Source organism: Phoenix dactylifera, chromosome 12 (genome assembly GCF_051530095.1).
Source record: "Phoenix dactylifera cultivar Ajwa chromosome 12, Ajwa_hap1_PhDact_Kaust_v1.1, whole genome shotgun sequence".
In the NCBI taxonomy this organism is placed as follows: Eukaryota; Viridiplantae; Streptophyta; class Magnoliopsida; order Arecales; family Arecaceae; genus Phoenix; species Phoenix dactylifera.
In genome coordinates this window covers 27,620,106-27,634,942 of record NC_143201.1, presented here as the reverse complement: position 1 = coordinate 27,634,942, position 14,837 = coordinate 27,620,106, and the positions used below count along the sequence as shown (strand labels likewise).

At 50.3% G+C, this 14,837-nt stretch overlaps 3 protein-coding genes across 3 annotated transcripts in view; 2 read left to right on the top strand and 1 right to left on the bottom strand.

Moving 5' to 3' along the window:
• Positions 1–1,172, top strand: part of EMB2737 (embryo defective 2737) — a 28,804-nt gene extending 27,632 nt beyond the window's left edge. The window contains exon 12 of the mRNA XM_008795913.5: positions 912–1,172. Coding sequence (XP_008794135.2) covers positions 912–947 — 36 coding nt within the window. The 3' untranslated portion in view covers positions 948–1,172. The remainder of the gene's footprint in view (positions 1–911) is intronic.
• A 1,309-nt stretch (positions 1,173–2,481) lies between these two features.
• On the bottom strand, positions 2,482–2,859 carry LOC103710254 (protein RALF-like 22). The gene has a single exon (XM_008795914.3). It carries the CDS (start codon positions 2,857–2,859, stop codon positions 2,482–2,484), a length of 378 nt encoding a protein of 125 aa, XP_008794136.2.
• Positions 2,860–4,791: 1,932 nt separating this feature from the next.
• LOC120112020 (uncharacterized) lies at positions 4,792–5,751 on the top strand. The gene has a single exon (XM_039130601.1). The coding sequence runs from the start codon at positions 4,792–4,794 to the stop codon at positions 5,749–5,751; it is 960 nt and encodes a 319-aa protein (XP_038986529.1).
• Positions 5,752–14,837: the final 9,086 nt, after the last annotated feature.

The window sequence follows — 14,837 nt, the reverse complement described above, 5'->3', positions numbered from 1 at the left end:
TGGTGGATTAGTGTTGAGAATTTCACTACTTTTCAGTCCTTAGATGGAAAGGCAGTTAAAACATTCAGTTCCCATTTAGGCCATGGTATTTGCTCATTATGTACTTTGTATTAAGCATATAAGAACTATGCAATTAAGACAATTCATTTTAGACAAAACAATCACCAGTGGTATTAATGATGATAAGAAATTTCAGGCCTGCTATAGTCATTACCTTGGTAATATTATCTATGGAGACATGAGTTTATTCAAGCCCCAGCCAAGTAATGCTTTCCAGTCTAATACTCAAGTTGAACAAGAAGATTGTCGACACTTCATGAGCTGTGTTGGATTTTAAGTGAAGAGGCTTGATATTGGTTCATCTTGTAAGTACTCAAAATGATGACACTCAATTTTTGCAGGTTGTCCTAATTGAAGTTCTATATTGAAATCCCATATGGAGAATAGAAATCTGGCAAACTGAGATATAGTTGTTATAGATCATAATGAAATAACAATTTTTTTTTTTTTTTTATATACATCCACCTCCTTTACTTGTTTTTTTGGTGGTTGGGGGAGGGGAGAGGCATTTTCTATCCAAGAAATGAAAATTTTTATATAGGACAGGAAGTTGGTGCAGTGCTTGAGTGTTGATTTAAGAGTTTTGGCTTGTTATTCGTATTATGTTTGATGCTTGTGATCTCTCCTGCATCATCTTCATGATTCAAGACTGGGACCTTTTATATATAGTTCTTTGCTTGCTTTTTGGTACTATGTCCGTATCACCTTCATGCAAACAAAAAAGTTCGATATGATTATTTTCTCTCAATATTTTAATATGGACAATATCCTATGGCTGCATTGTTCATAAATAAACTTATGAGGTAGTTGAAAATTTCTGTAATTATTAATATGTTTCTCATATATATCAGAAGAAGACCACGCGGCGAAGATGGTGGTTCTTCTAAAAAAGAGGTAAAGGCAGTCACACGAGCAACTTGTTGCCTCTTGGATTTATTGTTGTATTGTCGGAGCCTTATGGCTCACATGACCCTGTAATTGTGAGGCAGAAAGTGCTGCTTTTGTTTTTCCTTTTTTCTTTTCATTTTTTGGCCCATCTACATGTTATGAAACATGCTTATATCTGTCATTCAGGCAGTTGAAAATTAGATGTTGATTTGTGTTGTCGGTTCCCCGTTTCGTGTTGGTTTTGGGCCGGGATTCTTGTTTTCTCAGCCGGCCAATCAATTTTTGATAGGGATGTAAAGCTTAGTGGATTGCACAGGTTTTTGGCCTTCGCAAGTGCTAGACCCATCCGGTATTTCAAAATGGGGATATTTCCAGAAGTCAAATACTTATTTGTTGTTTAGGACGGCCTTATCTATAAAATTCTTTAGCATTCCAGGATGAAATTTACACTTGAACTTTCTTACATACTTAAGAGAAAACGGGTATCATTAAATTCCTTCATTGGCGCATATTTTATCCTTTGGCAGTCTTTTGTATTTTGGATGGGTGTGGAGTTAGGTTGAGCGGGATGGCGTACCGTGTCTATTTGAAACCAACGTTCTTTTCCTGGTAACAGTCAATTTTATGAGAAATTCCTTGATTTTCTTTATTTGTTCAATTACTTCTTTGGTTGGACGTTCTCTTCTAGGTCTGCAGAGGATCATCTGACTTTATTGTTCTGCATTAGCGTCCAATGCTCAATCGTAACACTATCCTGATTTTAACCCAACGTTTTCATCCGTTTTAATTCTATCAAATTGTAAAACTGGTTAATCCAGACCAATGCTTGAAGATCAGAAATGAAAGTTGAGCAGCCATAGCTTGTCTGTATCCGTGATGGAAATCTCAAAGATATCGATGCAAACGTAGCGAGAGATAGGATAAGAAGTTCCATAATCTATGGGATTCCCGTCGATGCGGCAATGGCAATTGGTAGAAACCGAATCCTTCATACCCGCCCGCTCACGCATACTTCCTAGGTTTCAAGTACTGCGTCCGTCCCCTTATTTTGTCCTTTCGAAACCAGGCGATCCATGTCTCAATACTTGGGATGCTAGGTCTTCCATTCCATCCATGCCCACTTCCTGCCTAATTTTATTTCGATATTCATGATAGGGATTTTTATTTTGGATATTTAAAATATTGATGCATAAAATTCATAAAGAAGAATTATTATTTTTTGGTTGTTGTTGTTGGGGTTGGGGGGAGGAGCAAGGAGATAAGAACCAGCTACAGCTGGGTCTTCTTATTACAATCGCATAAAACAATACATTGCGGCAATATGAGTATCAAGGTAGGGCTAGAAACAAATTTAATAGCGTAGAATATGACCGTAAGTAATGAAAGTTCACGGGGAGGAGGAAAGAAGGGACGTCTAAATGGACGACAGCCATACAAAACATACTTGATAACCAATGCAGCCCCCAGGTATCATCCTCTTGCTCGTTGCTTGTTTCCTTCCTTCTTCTCCTCCCTTTCGCTTGGAGTCGGTGCTCAGTTGAAGATCCTCTGGCACTGGGTGATGACGCTGCAGCCACGGCGGTATGGGTTGGCGCGGTTCCCCCTGGAGCAGTTGTAGTAGGACCGGCCTCGGCGGCTGCATGGGACTCGGTTCTTGGAGAGCGCGCCGTAGCTGATAAACCTGACGCCGGCTCTCGCCAGGCCACGCCGGCTGATCCCGGTCTCCGTCTCCATCTCCTCGTCCTCGTCGCTGCACTGGCCGAGGAGACCGTCGCACGTGCCATCCCCCCGGGCGGCAATGAAGTCCGCGAGGCCCACCGGGACCTCGGAGCCCACGGCGTTGAGAGCCGACGACTTGCTGACGCAGGCGGCCACCAGCAGCAGGAGGAGGAATGCGAGGCGCGGAGCCATGCAGAAGGAGGAATGCTAGGACCGAAGAAAGGCAGTGGGGGTGGTGGCTGTTTTCTTTGCTTCTTCTCTTCTCTTATTGGGTGTCGGATTTTTTGGTTAGGTATAGGATGGCCTGGTCCCTTCCCTTCGGTGGGGGAGGGGGAGAGATGAAGGGAGCGGGAGATAGGAAGAGAAATGGGTGGAGCGGTTGTGGGTTTTGGAGAGCGAAAAAATGGTGGGTTTTGGTTCAGGGGGGCCGTTCGGGCCGGGATGCCTCCCATCTGTAGGGGGTCTTGCACCTTGCTAACCGCCAGTAGCTATTTTTGCCGCCTACATTGCACGCCTTCAATTACCAAATGCTATATTCGGCTGTTTGTTTCGAAAACCGCTTATTTGGCCCGGATTCCTGATCATTTGATTACGTCCGCTGCTCAAGGCGGGCAAACTCGCAAGAACAAGTAGTATAAATAGTATAGGACATGCAACACAGAGTATCATATACATACACATCCGGATTCATGCATATCTAATTTGTTGGGGGGAAAAATGGACCACCCCACAAATACAATTAAAGCACCCAAATCCGATAGCAAGGCCGAGCTCATGCAGGCTGCCGAGCTCATCCAGGCTGCCGAACTCAGAAAGGCGAGCACAGAAGGCTGCCGAGATCATCCAGGCCGAGCTCAGAAGGCCGAGCACAGAAGGCTGCCGAGCTCAAAAGACTGCCGAGCTTAGAAGGCCGAGCACAGAAGGCTGTCGAGCTCAGAAGGCCGAGCACAGAAGGCCGAGACCAGAAGGCCGAGTTCAAAAGGCTGCCGAGCTCAGAAGGCCGAGCTGACCTCAGAAGGCCGACCTCGTCGTCCACATGCTGCGGCCATGCCCTGCAGCAGCCTCACCGCACCATGCTTTACTTGCTGGCCACGCCACGACATATCAACCAGAGACCATACCCTGCTACGACTGTCAACGCCTCACCATTCCCAAGAATGGACTGCACTGCGCGCCATCTCCTTCCATGATGGGAACGGGCCATCCACGGCAACTCATTACTTCACACGCCCACGTCCAATCGTGACGGTAACCCATTAATTCGCCCAGTCACATCACAGGTAACCCTGCCACTCCCCCTATGAAAAGGGGAACTTCTTCCTCCCGAGGAAGGCTGGAGACTTCTACATACAGTCCCTCTCCTTCTCCAAAATTAAGCCCCCCTCTGACTTAAGCATCGGAGGGCCGGCGCCGGAAACCCCGGCCATCGGCATTTTGCAGGTCTCCCAGAGGATCCGTCCGCCGACGGACCGCCACCCGCCATTCTCGCGCCAGAGCTCCTCCTCCTCAGCCAACGGCCGCCCCCGGGTCCAATTTCCAGCAACAGTTGGCGCTAGAGGAAGGGCCCGAGTCGTGGCCATGAAGCTAAGGAGTAAGGGAGCCTCTAACGCCTCCCGGCATCGCGTACCAAGCCCTGGACACTCAATCCAGAACCCATCACAAAGGCCTCCGGCGGATCCAGTTCCCCAAGTTCAACCAGAGCAGTTCAACCTGCTTGTTCAACAAGTCCAAGCACTCACTGCGGCCGTTCAAGGTCTACAGCAAGCAGAAGACCGACCTCTACTCCCTTCTCACGAGCATGAGTCCTTAGGACGCCGCTCGCGACGTCATTTCTCTGTAGAACGTCGCCACCACCGAAGTTCCCACTGAGCTCGACCCCCAAGCTGGGAGGGCTTGTCACGCATCCATTATCCTAAGAGCTCGCGCCGAAGCCTGACGCCTCGAGTACGAGAGCACCCATCTGAGGCGGGGTCTATCTCATGCCAAGTTGCAACAGGAGCCCCACCCGAGCTCGGCAGAAAAGTCGAGGACTTGGAGCGACAGATACAAATGCTTCAAGACCGAGGCCCAAAGCGAGACGTTGACCTTGACTTTACAACAGAGTCTCCATTCCCTCAATAGATCATGGATGAATCAATCCCCCAGAGGTTCAAGATGCCACAGATTGAGCCATATGATGGCTCATCCGATCCTCTGGATCATTTGCAGAGCTACAAGGCCCTTATGACACTCCAAGGAGCCACAAACGCTCAACTCTGCAAAGCCTTCCCAGCAACTCTCCGCAAGGCAGCTCGTCTTTGGTTCTCTGGATTAAAGCCCAACTCGATTCTCTCCTTTGAACAGCTGGGCAGGCAGCTCGCCACCCATTTTGCCGCTAGCCGGCGTCAGCGCCGGACCTCAGACTCCCTCTTCGCCATCAAGCAGAAGGAGGGAGAATCCTTAAAAGACTACATCAGTCGCTTTACCTCAGCCACATGGGAGGTTCGCGATCTCGACCAGTCAATCGCCATATCGGCATTGAAGACTGGAACTCGGTCCTACAAATTTCCCTTCTCCATCAAGAAGAGCTTCCCCACCGACTTTGTTGAAATGTTGGCTCGAGCTCGCAAGTACGCCAAGGCTGAGGAAGCCATGGCCTCTCGGCGAGAGGCAGCCGAACAACCTGCCAAGATGCAGAAGACGCGCCACGAGGAGTGCTCCCAACCAAGCAGCAGATCCCCCTGGCATGAGAAAGAGCCTCCTTGGCCCAAGAGCCTAGCTCACTCGAGGTCTCCCCTCCAAAAGTTTCAGACATACACTCCCCTCACATCCACCCGAGCAGAGATCTTCATGGAGATTGAGGGTCAAGGCTACCTCCGACCTCCGTGGAGGATGCGACCGATAGAGTCGCGGAAGCACTCGAAAAAGTACTGCCACTTCCACCGAGATCGTGGCCATGATACGGAGGATTGTTACGAGCTCCGTGATGAGAACGAGGCACTTGTCCGTCGAGGTCGGTTGAGTTGTTTTGTCCGTGATCATGCCTACAGGAGAGAGCCTGAGCAACAAAAACTAGTGCCGCGTGAGGAGCGGGACGACAACTGACCTCTCGCGGGCATCAACAATATCATCAGAGGGCGGGCGAGTAGAGGCACTTGAAGCATCGAGCTCGGAAGAAGGAGATTACTCAAAGCATACGTGCACTACGAAAGTCATCTCCTTTTTCGATGAAGACCAAAAGAGTGTTGAGCCCTCTTTATGACGACACTGTAGCTATTTTCCTCATCATTGCAAGGCTTTAAAAAGGATTTTAGTACATAATGAAAGCTCGGCTGATGCCTTATTTTGTATGCCTTCCAAAGGATGAGCGCTCCTCCGACTAGATTCATAGAAGATTCCACCCCAAGAAAGTACTATGAAGTTAAATCCTCTCATGGTCCAGAAGGCCGAGCTCATGCAATCCAAGCCAAGCTTAGAAGGCCGAGCTTAGAAGGCTGCCGAGCACAAAATGCCGAGCTTAGAAGGCCGAGCTCAGAAGGCTGCCGAGCTTAGAAGGCTGCTGAGCACAGAATACCGAGCTCAGAAGGCCGTCGAGCTCCGAAGGCCGCCGAGCTCAGAAGGCCGCCGAGCTCAGAAGGCTGCCGAGCTCCGAAGCCTGAGCTCAGAAGCCCGAATGCAGAACACCTCCTCCAGAAAATCGAGCCAAAGAAAGCTAGTGCTAAGCCAAGTCCTGAGGGACTTCGAAGTTTGGAAGCCATCAAAATATCTCCAAAAGGTACAGGATGCCACTTTGGCTTCAAATAATTCCAATATTTTATCTATTTCCAGGTCGGAGAATCCAAAAAACGATCTACGGGTATCTCTATCTCCAACATCGCCCCGCTCCGAATAAGGACGCACGATCGCCAATGGACGAAGTCCGTCTCCTGTATCTGTCTCCAATGATGCCCCGACTAAGCTCGGGATGCCAATTCAACGACATTCGACGCCATTCGACGACACTCGACGATATTCGACGCCATGTCAACGCCGTTCGACGCCTCCTACGACAACACGCCCAGATCTGAGTGGGGGCACCCTGCTGAGTCGACCATAAGCCAAAGAAGGCTACTGAGTCGACCTGAAGCACTTAACTCCAACTGCATGAGAGGTACACCCTACTTGGCACGCACATCTCCATATATATTTGGCTATATTACAGGATGATCAACGACTGGACTAACCTTCGCCCGAGCCAAAAAGCAGCTCGAACTCGAAAGTCGGGGGTAGTGTTGGGGGGAAAAATGGACCACCCCACAAATACAATTAAAGCACCCAAATCCGATAGCAAGGCCGAGCTCATGCAGGCTGCCGAGCTCAGAAGGCTGCCGAGCTCATCCAGGCTGCCGAGCTCAGAAAGCCGAGCACAGAAGGCTGCCAAGATTATCCAAGTCGAGCTCGAAAGGCCGAGCTCAAAAGGCTGCCGAGCTCAGAAGGCCGAGCACAGAAGGCTGCCGAGCTCATGCAGGCTGCCGAGCTCAGAAGGCTGCCGAGCTCAGAAGGCCGAGCTCAAAAGGCTGCCGAGCTTAGAAGGCCGAGCACAGAAGGCTGCCGAGCCCAGAAGGCCGAGCACAGAAGGCCGAGACCAGAAGGTCGAGCACAGAAGGCCGAGCTGACCTCAGAAGGTCGACCTCGTCGTCCACATACTGCGGCCATGCCCTGCAGCAGCCTCACCGCACCATGCTTTACTTGCTGGCCACGCCACGACATATCAACCAGGGACCATACCCTGCTACGACTGTCAACGCCTCACCATTTCCAAGAATGGACTGCACTGCGCGTCATCTCCTTCCATGATGGGAACGGGCCATCCACGGCAACTCATTACTTCACACGCCCACGTCCAATCGTGGCGGTAACCCATTAATTCGCCCAGTCACATCACAGGTAACCCTGCCACTCCCCTTATAAAAAGGAGAACTTCTTCCTCCCGAGGGAGGCTGGAGACTTCTACATACAGTTCTTCTCCTTCTCCAAAATTAAGCCCCCCTCTAACTTAAGCATCGGGGGCCGGCGCCGGAAACCCCGACCACCGGCATTTTGTAGGTCTCCCAGAGGATCCGTCCGCCGACGGACTGCCACCCGCCATTCTCGCGCCGGAGCTTCTCCTCCTCAGCCGATGGCCGCCCCCGGGTCCAATTTCCAGCAACATAATTAACTAGCCAGTATTTTTGAGGTCTACTCTACGAGTGTATCCTACACAAGCCTAATTCTAGAATTTTTTATGTTTCCAAATTGGGCATATGGAAGCTTTTCAAGTACCATAAAGAAATTTCTCCTTCACACAAATGCATGGAACCTAAGTGCTTCATGACCCATAAAAATGTACCATTTATCTTTCAAACTATAAGAAATTTCTAGTTGGAGATACATGCGACATGAAGTGAAATCTAGTTGGAGATGGCTTAGTTCGGTGGCTAGTAAGATTAGCAAATTTTCTGATCAAGACCGGGAGATGGAAGAAATCTCTTCAATCTTTTCAACTCAAACCTGTTTTAAAAAAAATCAAAAATAAAAAATAAACAAAATTAGGATCTAGATCTCCTATCTTTTTTATTAATAAATAATAAAATAGAGCTACAAAATTTCTACTTATATTAGGAAAGCTTATTCTTTCACAATTCAAGTTGTATTTTTCTTCTAATTAGTGTAAATCATTACTAAACAACTAAAATTCTATAGAAGGTAGATTTTAAAATCTACACGACTTTGTCTTTGATTGCTTCATCTAATTCTTCTCAAATTTGAAGACATATTTGGTCAAATTTTTTCTTGAAAATAATTTTTTTATTTTGACCGACCTGTTTGTAGATCTATTATTCCCCCGACGTACTGTACTTTTACAACCATGTCGTAGAGCTTGAAAGTTACCCAATTGAAAAAAAAAAGAAGAAACACCTCAAGTGAATGCTAGGCGGAAGTTACAAATTAGCTTTAAAAGAGGGAGTTAGAATTACTTTGGCATTTCGATCTTTGGCAAGCAGTTAAAGGTGGCTGATTTTTACTCTTTATTTGAGAAACTAAATGCAAGGTTGGGGGTTGGAAGTGGAAGCACCTATTTCAGGCCAGAAAGCTTACCCTATTTCAATCGGTTTTGGCCTCAACCCCATCATATCTAATTGCTAATTGTGATTGTTATAGTTGTTATTGACAGGCTCCATACGCTCTTCAAGTCCTTCGCAGGATATATGATTGGTTGGAGGGGGATGCAACTGGTTTTCAACTTATGTTCTCATGCTTCTCTAAGACAATATTTATTCATCAAATGAACGGAAAGACTAACCCACCTGCAAGGTGGGGAATCATTTTACCATCAACCGGTAAAATAATCTATTTATTTTATCTCTAAAATGCTCCTAACCTTATATTAGTATATAATAATAATCATATAATAAAATGTGTTGCTGGAAATTAGACCCGGAGGCAACCGTGGACCGAGGGGGAGGAGCTCCGGCTGGTGGTGCGGCGGCGGACGGCTGTCTCCGGCGGACCTGCAAGAAGCCAGTGGCCGGGGGTTCCGGCGTCGGACTTCCGATGCCTAAGTCAGAGGGAGTCTTTAATGGAGAGAAATAGTGGAGAAATAATCGAAAAAAATAATGACCGAGGGCGAAGGGAAAAAACTTTCCCTTGCCTCGAGTTCTTCCTCCTTTTAAGGAGGGGGTGTAGGGGTTACCTATGATTGGACGTGATCGTGCGAATTAATGAGTTGCCGTAGCAATTGGACGTGATCGTATGAATTAATGGGTTACCGTAAACGACCCGAGATTTTGGGCTGGCTGGCGATCCGTTGAGATCGTGTGCATTTAAATGTTGACAGTCGTTGAGGCGGAGATCGCGGGATTTGATCCCGGATGAGAAGGAGGAGGACTTGATTTTCGGTGGAGTGGGGAGGCCTGCTTCTCCCTTTGACTGGTTCTTTCTCGGCCTTGAGGTCGATCAGGCTTAACTCAGCCGAGATCGAGGTTGTGAGCTTTGGAGTCGCTGGTGCCGAGACCGAATGTTCTGAGGTTAGGCGCTCTGAGAGTATGCTTGCTGTCGTCACGTTTGTTATCAAGTACCGGCGATTTGACCATGTGCTTTGAGTGATCCATTTTTCTCCCAACAAAATGTATTATGGAAAATATGGGTAAGGAATTCCAAAACTACTTTTCGATGTATAAAACAATATAAATAAATTGTTTTTTATTTAAATATTGTCTAAAAAATATTTATCCAAAAAATATAGGTTTCTATATAAATTTTTTATCCTCAAAAAATGGGCCCTTGAGGTACGAGTGAGCCCATTTTTTGTTCGGCTTGGTTGACCGACCCAATCGACCTAATTAGCACCATCCTAACTCATCCTTATGTAATAACTGAATTTGACAATACCAAGTTATTTAATGGAAGTTCTAGGGTTGATGAAACATAAATTGAAAATGTATGCAATTTATATATATCATAGTGATAAAATTTGCTCAAAAAGTATGATGCGAATCCATATCATATCTCTCACCTATCTTCATATAATAAATTAGTTCAACAACTCATACTTCATAGGAAATTTAAATTTTAACTTCATGATTGTCGAGTCTACTCTATTTCGCAGAATGCTTCTGCACATCTATTTATTTGTCATCCTCTCTCATTTAATTTCGAGACAAGTATTTTTTTTTTTCATGCCGATTAATGTTAGGCCACCATCTATTTACTTGACATCTCAAGCTCACCCATAAATGGCCTCCTATTGTCAAGTAACAATAGCCAACAAGTTGGCCCTTCTCTCCCTTTTGAAAGAGCCTGGTCGAAGCCAGGTGGCATTCTCATTGCGTCTCCATTTGGCATGCAAATCGTAGTATCCCATGGCATTTTTGTAAAAGGTTAACAATTGGCTTTTTGAATACATAAAAGTAGACTAGCCCAGTGATACAAGGAGTAAAATGATCTACAAAGTAACTATCCTTCTCAAAGAGAAGGTCTACGAAGAACTAGTCTTAGAAAGTGTTTCAAAAAAAATCAAAAAATCTCTGACCTTTTCCTACAAATAACTACCATTTATCTATCGAATTATAAGAAATTTTTTGTTGGGAAGATATGCACAAACATAAATCGGATAATTAAATTTTATGGATACTGTTGCTGGAAATTGGACCCGGGGGCAATCTTCGGTCGAGGAGAGGGAGCGGGAGGTGGTTACTCACGGCGGGGCGGTGGTCCGTCGACGGGCGGCGTCCTCCGTCTGGGGCGATCGGCGAGAAGGAGCGGCTGATTCCCGCGGCTGGGCGACGATCCGACAGTGGGCGGCGTCCTCCGTCTGGGTGCCTGCACACGAGCCGGTGGCCGGGTCTTCCGGCGCCGGCCCTCCGACGCTCAAGTCAGGGAGGGGGCAAATCGTGTAGAGTAGAGGTAAACAGTGCCCGTCCCCAGTATCGATTTTCCAACCCCCTTTTATAGACCGGGGGTCGGTTTACCTGCGATGTAACGGGGCGAAGCCGTAGTACGGCTCGGCATGTCGTTCAGGTCGGCGCTTGGTCAGGCGAATAATTGCACTGATGTCGGCGATGAGGGCGTTGTACAACCCGAACTAGCACGCTACCAGGCGAATTTATTGCATCAGTGTCGGAGGTATGGCCGAGATCAGAGACTTATCACAGTTGACTAGACCCTGCTGGGCTTATTTGCCGTGGAGAGCTGGGAGTCCGTAGATGACAGGAGTCACGTGCATTAATTGTTGAGTGAGCCGGAGATCCACATTTATTGTGGAGTAAGCCGGAGATCCGCATTTATTGTGGAGTAAGCCGGAGATCCGCATTCATTGTGGAGTAAGCCGGAGATCCATATTTATTGTGGAGTAAGCTGGAGATCCATATTTATTGTGGAGTGTGCCGGAGGATCACAGCGGTCATGCGCCATAAATGCCGGAGGGGCGTCATAGTACGGTCTCTGGCCGGACCTCGGAGACGTATAGCCGTAGTAGGTGGCTGACAAAAGTAGGTCTCGGGCATTGGGGTTTCTCTTAGGTCGGAGATTCCGAGTTCGGGTGCCGACTTCGGCCTTCCAGGGTCGACGATTGTGCGGCTTCTTTGGGGCATTCGTGTCATTTGGGGGAAAAACCTTATTCCCCCAACACTACCCCCCGACTTCCGAGTTCGAGCGGCTTGTGGGCTCGGACGTAGGAAGTAAAGTCCATCGTTAAAGTTGGGGGGCGAACTTCGTCCGCACCCTCATGTTTCTTGGAATTTTCGTGGCAGGACCTGCGCCCTTGGGCGTTTCGAGGTTACTTTGTTCGGCGAATTAATGATGGGGTCCATATCCCTACGTCTTTCGAGGCGACTATAGCGGGGGCGGTGTCTCTTGGATTACCGAGGTTGGTTTGTGAGGCGGACCCAGGATGAGGGTCCTCGGGTTCGACGAGGCGGCGCCTCGGCCCCACAATCGAGAGTTCCCGCTCATCAATGAGCGTGCCATTTTGGGTTTCAAAACGGACACGCGGCATGACCAGGGGTCGGACGCTTCCGATTTCGTGTTACCGGGTCATAATTTCGGGGGAGTGGAGGCCACACCGGGGCTCCACGTGTCCCAGATTTTATTAAACGAGGGGAGCGGGGGTGCCGTCCGCTCATTCTTCGAGGCGATGGGATTCTGTGGGCCCATAATGAGGTCCCGAGATCCGATGGGACAACACTTTGATTTCGTATTCGATTTATTGATCTGGAGTGGATGCAGTGCCTCGGCCTCAGAGGTCGCCACGTGGCGCAGCCCGATCGGGGGATGGGAACCGACCCCATCGATCCGGGCCGTCAGGGGGGTCTATATAAACCCCACGAGTCTGCCCTAAAGGTCTTGTTTGGCTTCCCCTCATTTTCGTCGTCTTTTTTTTCCCTTGTTTTCTCCCTCAACCGAATTTTGCCGGCGGTGCCCGGAGCAATTTCTGGCAATGTCCAGTAGGTTTTCTTCCCGTTTTCATTAGAGTTTCCTCTTTTCTTCTCCTTGCCAACTTCCATTTTCTGCTCTTAATTTTTACTCCATTCTTCTGTGAGAATGAGTCTCGGTCCCGAAGAAGTTGGGTCGAATATGTCAGAGGAGGAACTGGAGACAATCCGCTCCCGTTTCTTCTTCCAGCCCGGGTTTCGTCTTGAAACCGCAGGGCCGGGGGACAGGGTGACGCAGCCGCCCCCAGGTCGGATCGCGGTTTACCGCGAGACACTCTGGGCGGGCCTGCGTTTTCCCACCCATGAGTTCGTGAGCAGCTTGCTGGCCGAGTACCAGCTCGTCCCGGCGCAGTTGGCTCCGAACTCATGGAGGACCATAATCGGGTTTTTGTCCCTGTGCCTCGGGCACGGGATCCCGATCACGGTAGGCCTTTTCCGCCGGTGTTTTCTGTTAAAGAAGAACCCGGCGGACGCAGGGTGGCTATATTTCGCCTTTCGGGGCGGTATGTCACTCTTCCGGGGCGCCCCTTCCTCGATCCACGAGTGGAAGGTGAAGTTTTTCTTCCTGGCGTCCGCGGCGCCTTGGGGGTTTGAGCCGAGGTGGGGACACCCACGGCTGAAGGCCCTCAACAGACTCTCCGAGCCCACGGGGAGGGAGCTGAGGATCCTAGACTCTGTGCGAGCCCTCGGGAGGGGCAACGACCTGACCGAGCTCCTGCGGGAGGACGCCCTGGCGAGCGTGGGTCTGAGCTCGGCGCGCCCCGAGGGTAAGGGCGGCTACGTTATTTTCATTCTTTGTCTTTCGCTTTTACTGCCACTGGCCTGACACTTAACAAAATTTTTGATTTCAGATATTCCCCGCATGCCGACCAGTAACACGTCGCTTTTTTCCCGCCTGAGGAGGCGGGAGGCCGAGGCCGGGGGGGCTAATCCCCAGCCTCGGAGGAGGGCGAGGACAGACGGCGCTTCCTCGTCGGCCGGGACGAGTGGCCCCGAGACGGGGGCCCCTGCGGCCGACCCGAGGCGGGAGCGGGTGGTCAGTGGTGCGAGCCCATCGGCCCCTCCTTGCCCTGCCCCCCTTGCCCAGCGGGGGGAATCATCCGTGGCCCGGCCGCAGCAGCCAGGACCCAGGCCTGCCCGAGGCCCCGAGGCGAGCGGCTCCGGGACCTCGGGTCCGATCGTGCCGAGCTCTTCCCGAGCTTTCCGAGAAGAGTCGGTTGAGCCAGACTCTTCCGTTCCTGAGGGGAGCTCGGCCCTTCAGGACGCCGAGGTCGCACGCTCCATGTTGCGGCGTGCAGTGCTTCCAGCGGACCGGGCCGTGTTCCGGGGGATTTCGCTGGAGGAGGTCGCCGGCAGTGCTTACTGTAGCACGGCCCGGGTAAGTTCCCTTCTTAATTTTCCGGAGTTATTAGCGTGCATACGTGCCTTTCAACTCACAATACCCTCGCTTCTTCTTTTTTTTTTTTTTTTTTCAGCATATTCTCGAGCTCGACACCATGGCGTTCCTCGCCCACGGGTATCGGGAAGAAGTTCGGCAGCTCGGCCAGCAGCTGGAGCCGGCTAAGAAAAGAATCGCCGAGCTAGAAGCGGTGTCGGCCGCTGCCGAGGCTCGGTGGGCGGCCACCGAGGCCGAGCGTCTTGCCATGGTGGGGGCGCTTGAGGAGGAGAAGGCGGCTCACGCCATGACCAAGGCAACCATGCGCGGCACGGAGGCGCGCTTGGGGGAGGTCCAGGCCAGGGTCGCGGCCCTCGAGTATGAGGAGAGGGCCCTTCGCCTCCGACTCGAGCAACTTGAGGCCCGGGAGAGGAGGGCTCTCGAACGAGCCGAGCACGCCGTGGAGCTCTTCAAAGAGTCGCAAGAGTTCCGCGACATGTTGGAGGAGGAGACGGTCGACGGTTTCCTTCGAGGCTTCGAGAACTTCCGAGAGCAGGTGCGCCTGTACTGCCCTCAGTACGACTTCTCGACGGTCCGTCCGAGGGAGGACCGGGGCTGGGGGTCCGACGTGCGAGCCCTTCCCACTATCCTGACATCCGAGGCGGGAATATATGAGCAAGACCCCGCCGAGCCTTCGACGGGGGTAGCCGAGGCGGACGGTGTCATGGAGGTGGCTCTGGCGGCCGAGACGGACGCTGTCCCGGAGGTGGTGCCCGAAGCTCCTGCTCCCGACCCCGAGCCTGTTCCGGAGGAAGGTCTTGAGGTCATCAATGTGCCGGACGACCCCCCGGATGTGGCTCCCGCCG

Bases quoted from the DNA above. Each gene is read 5' to 3' on its own strand.
- LOC120112020 (XM_039130601.1), top strand. From the start codon at position 4,792: ATGGATGAATCAATCCCCCAGAGGTTCAAGATGCCACAGATTGAGCCA.
- LOC103710254 (XM_008795914.3), bottom strand. From the start codon at position 2,859: ATGGCTCCGCGCCTCGCATTCCTCCTCCTGCTGCTGGTGGCCGCCTGC.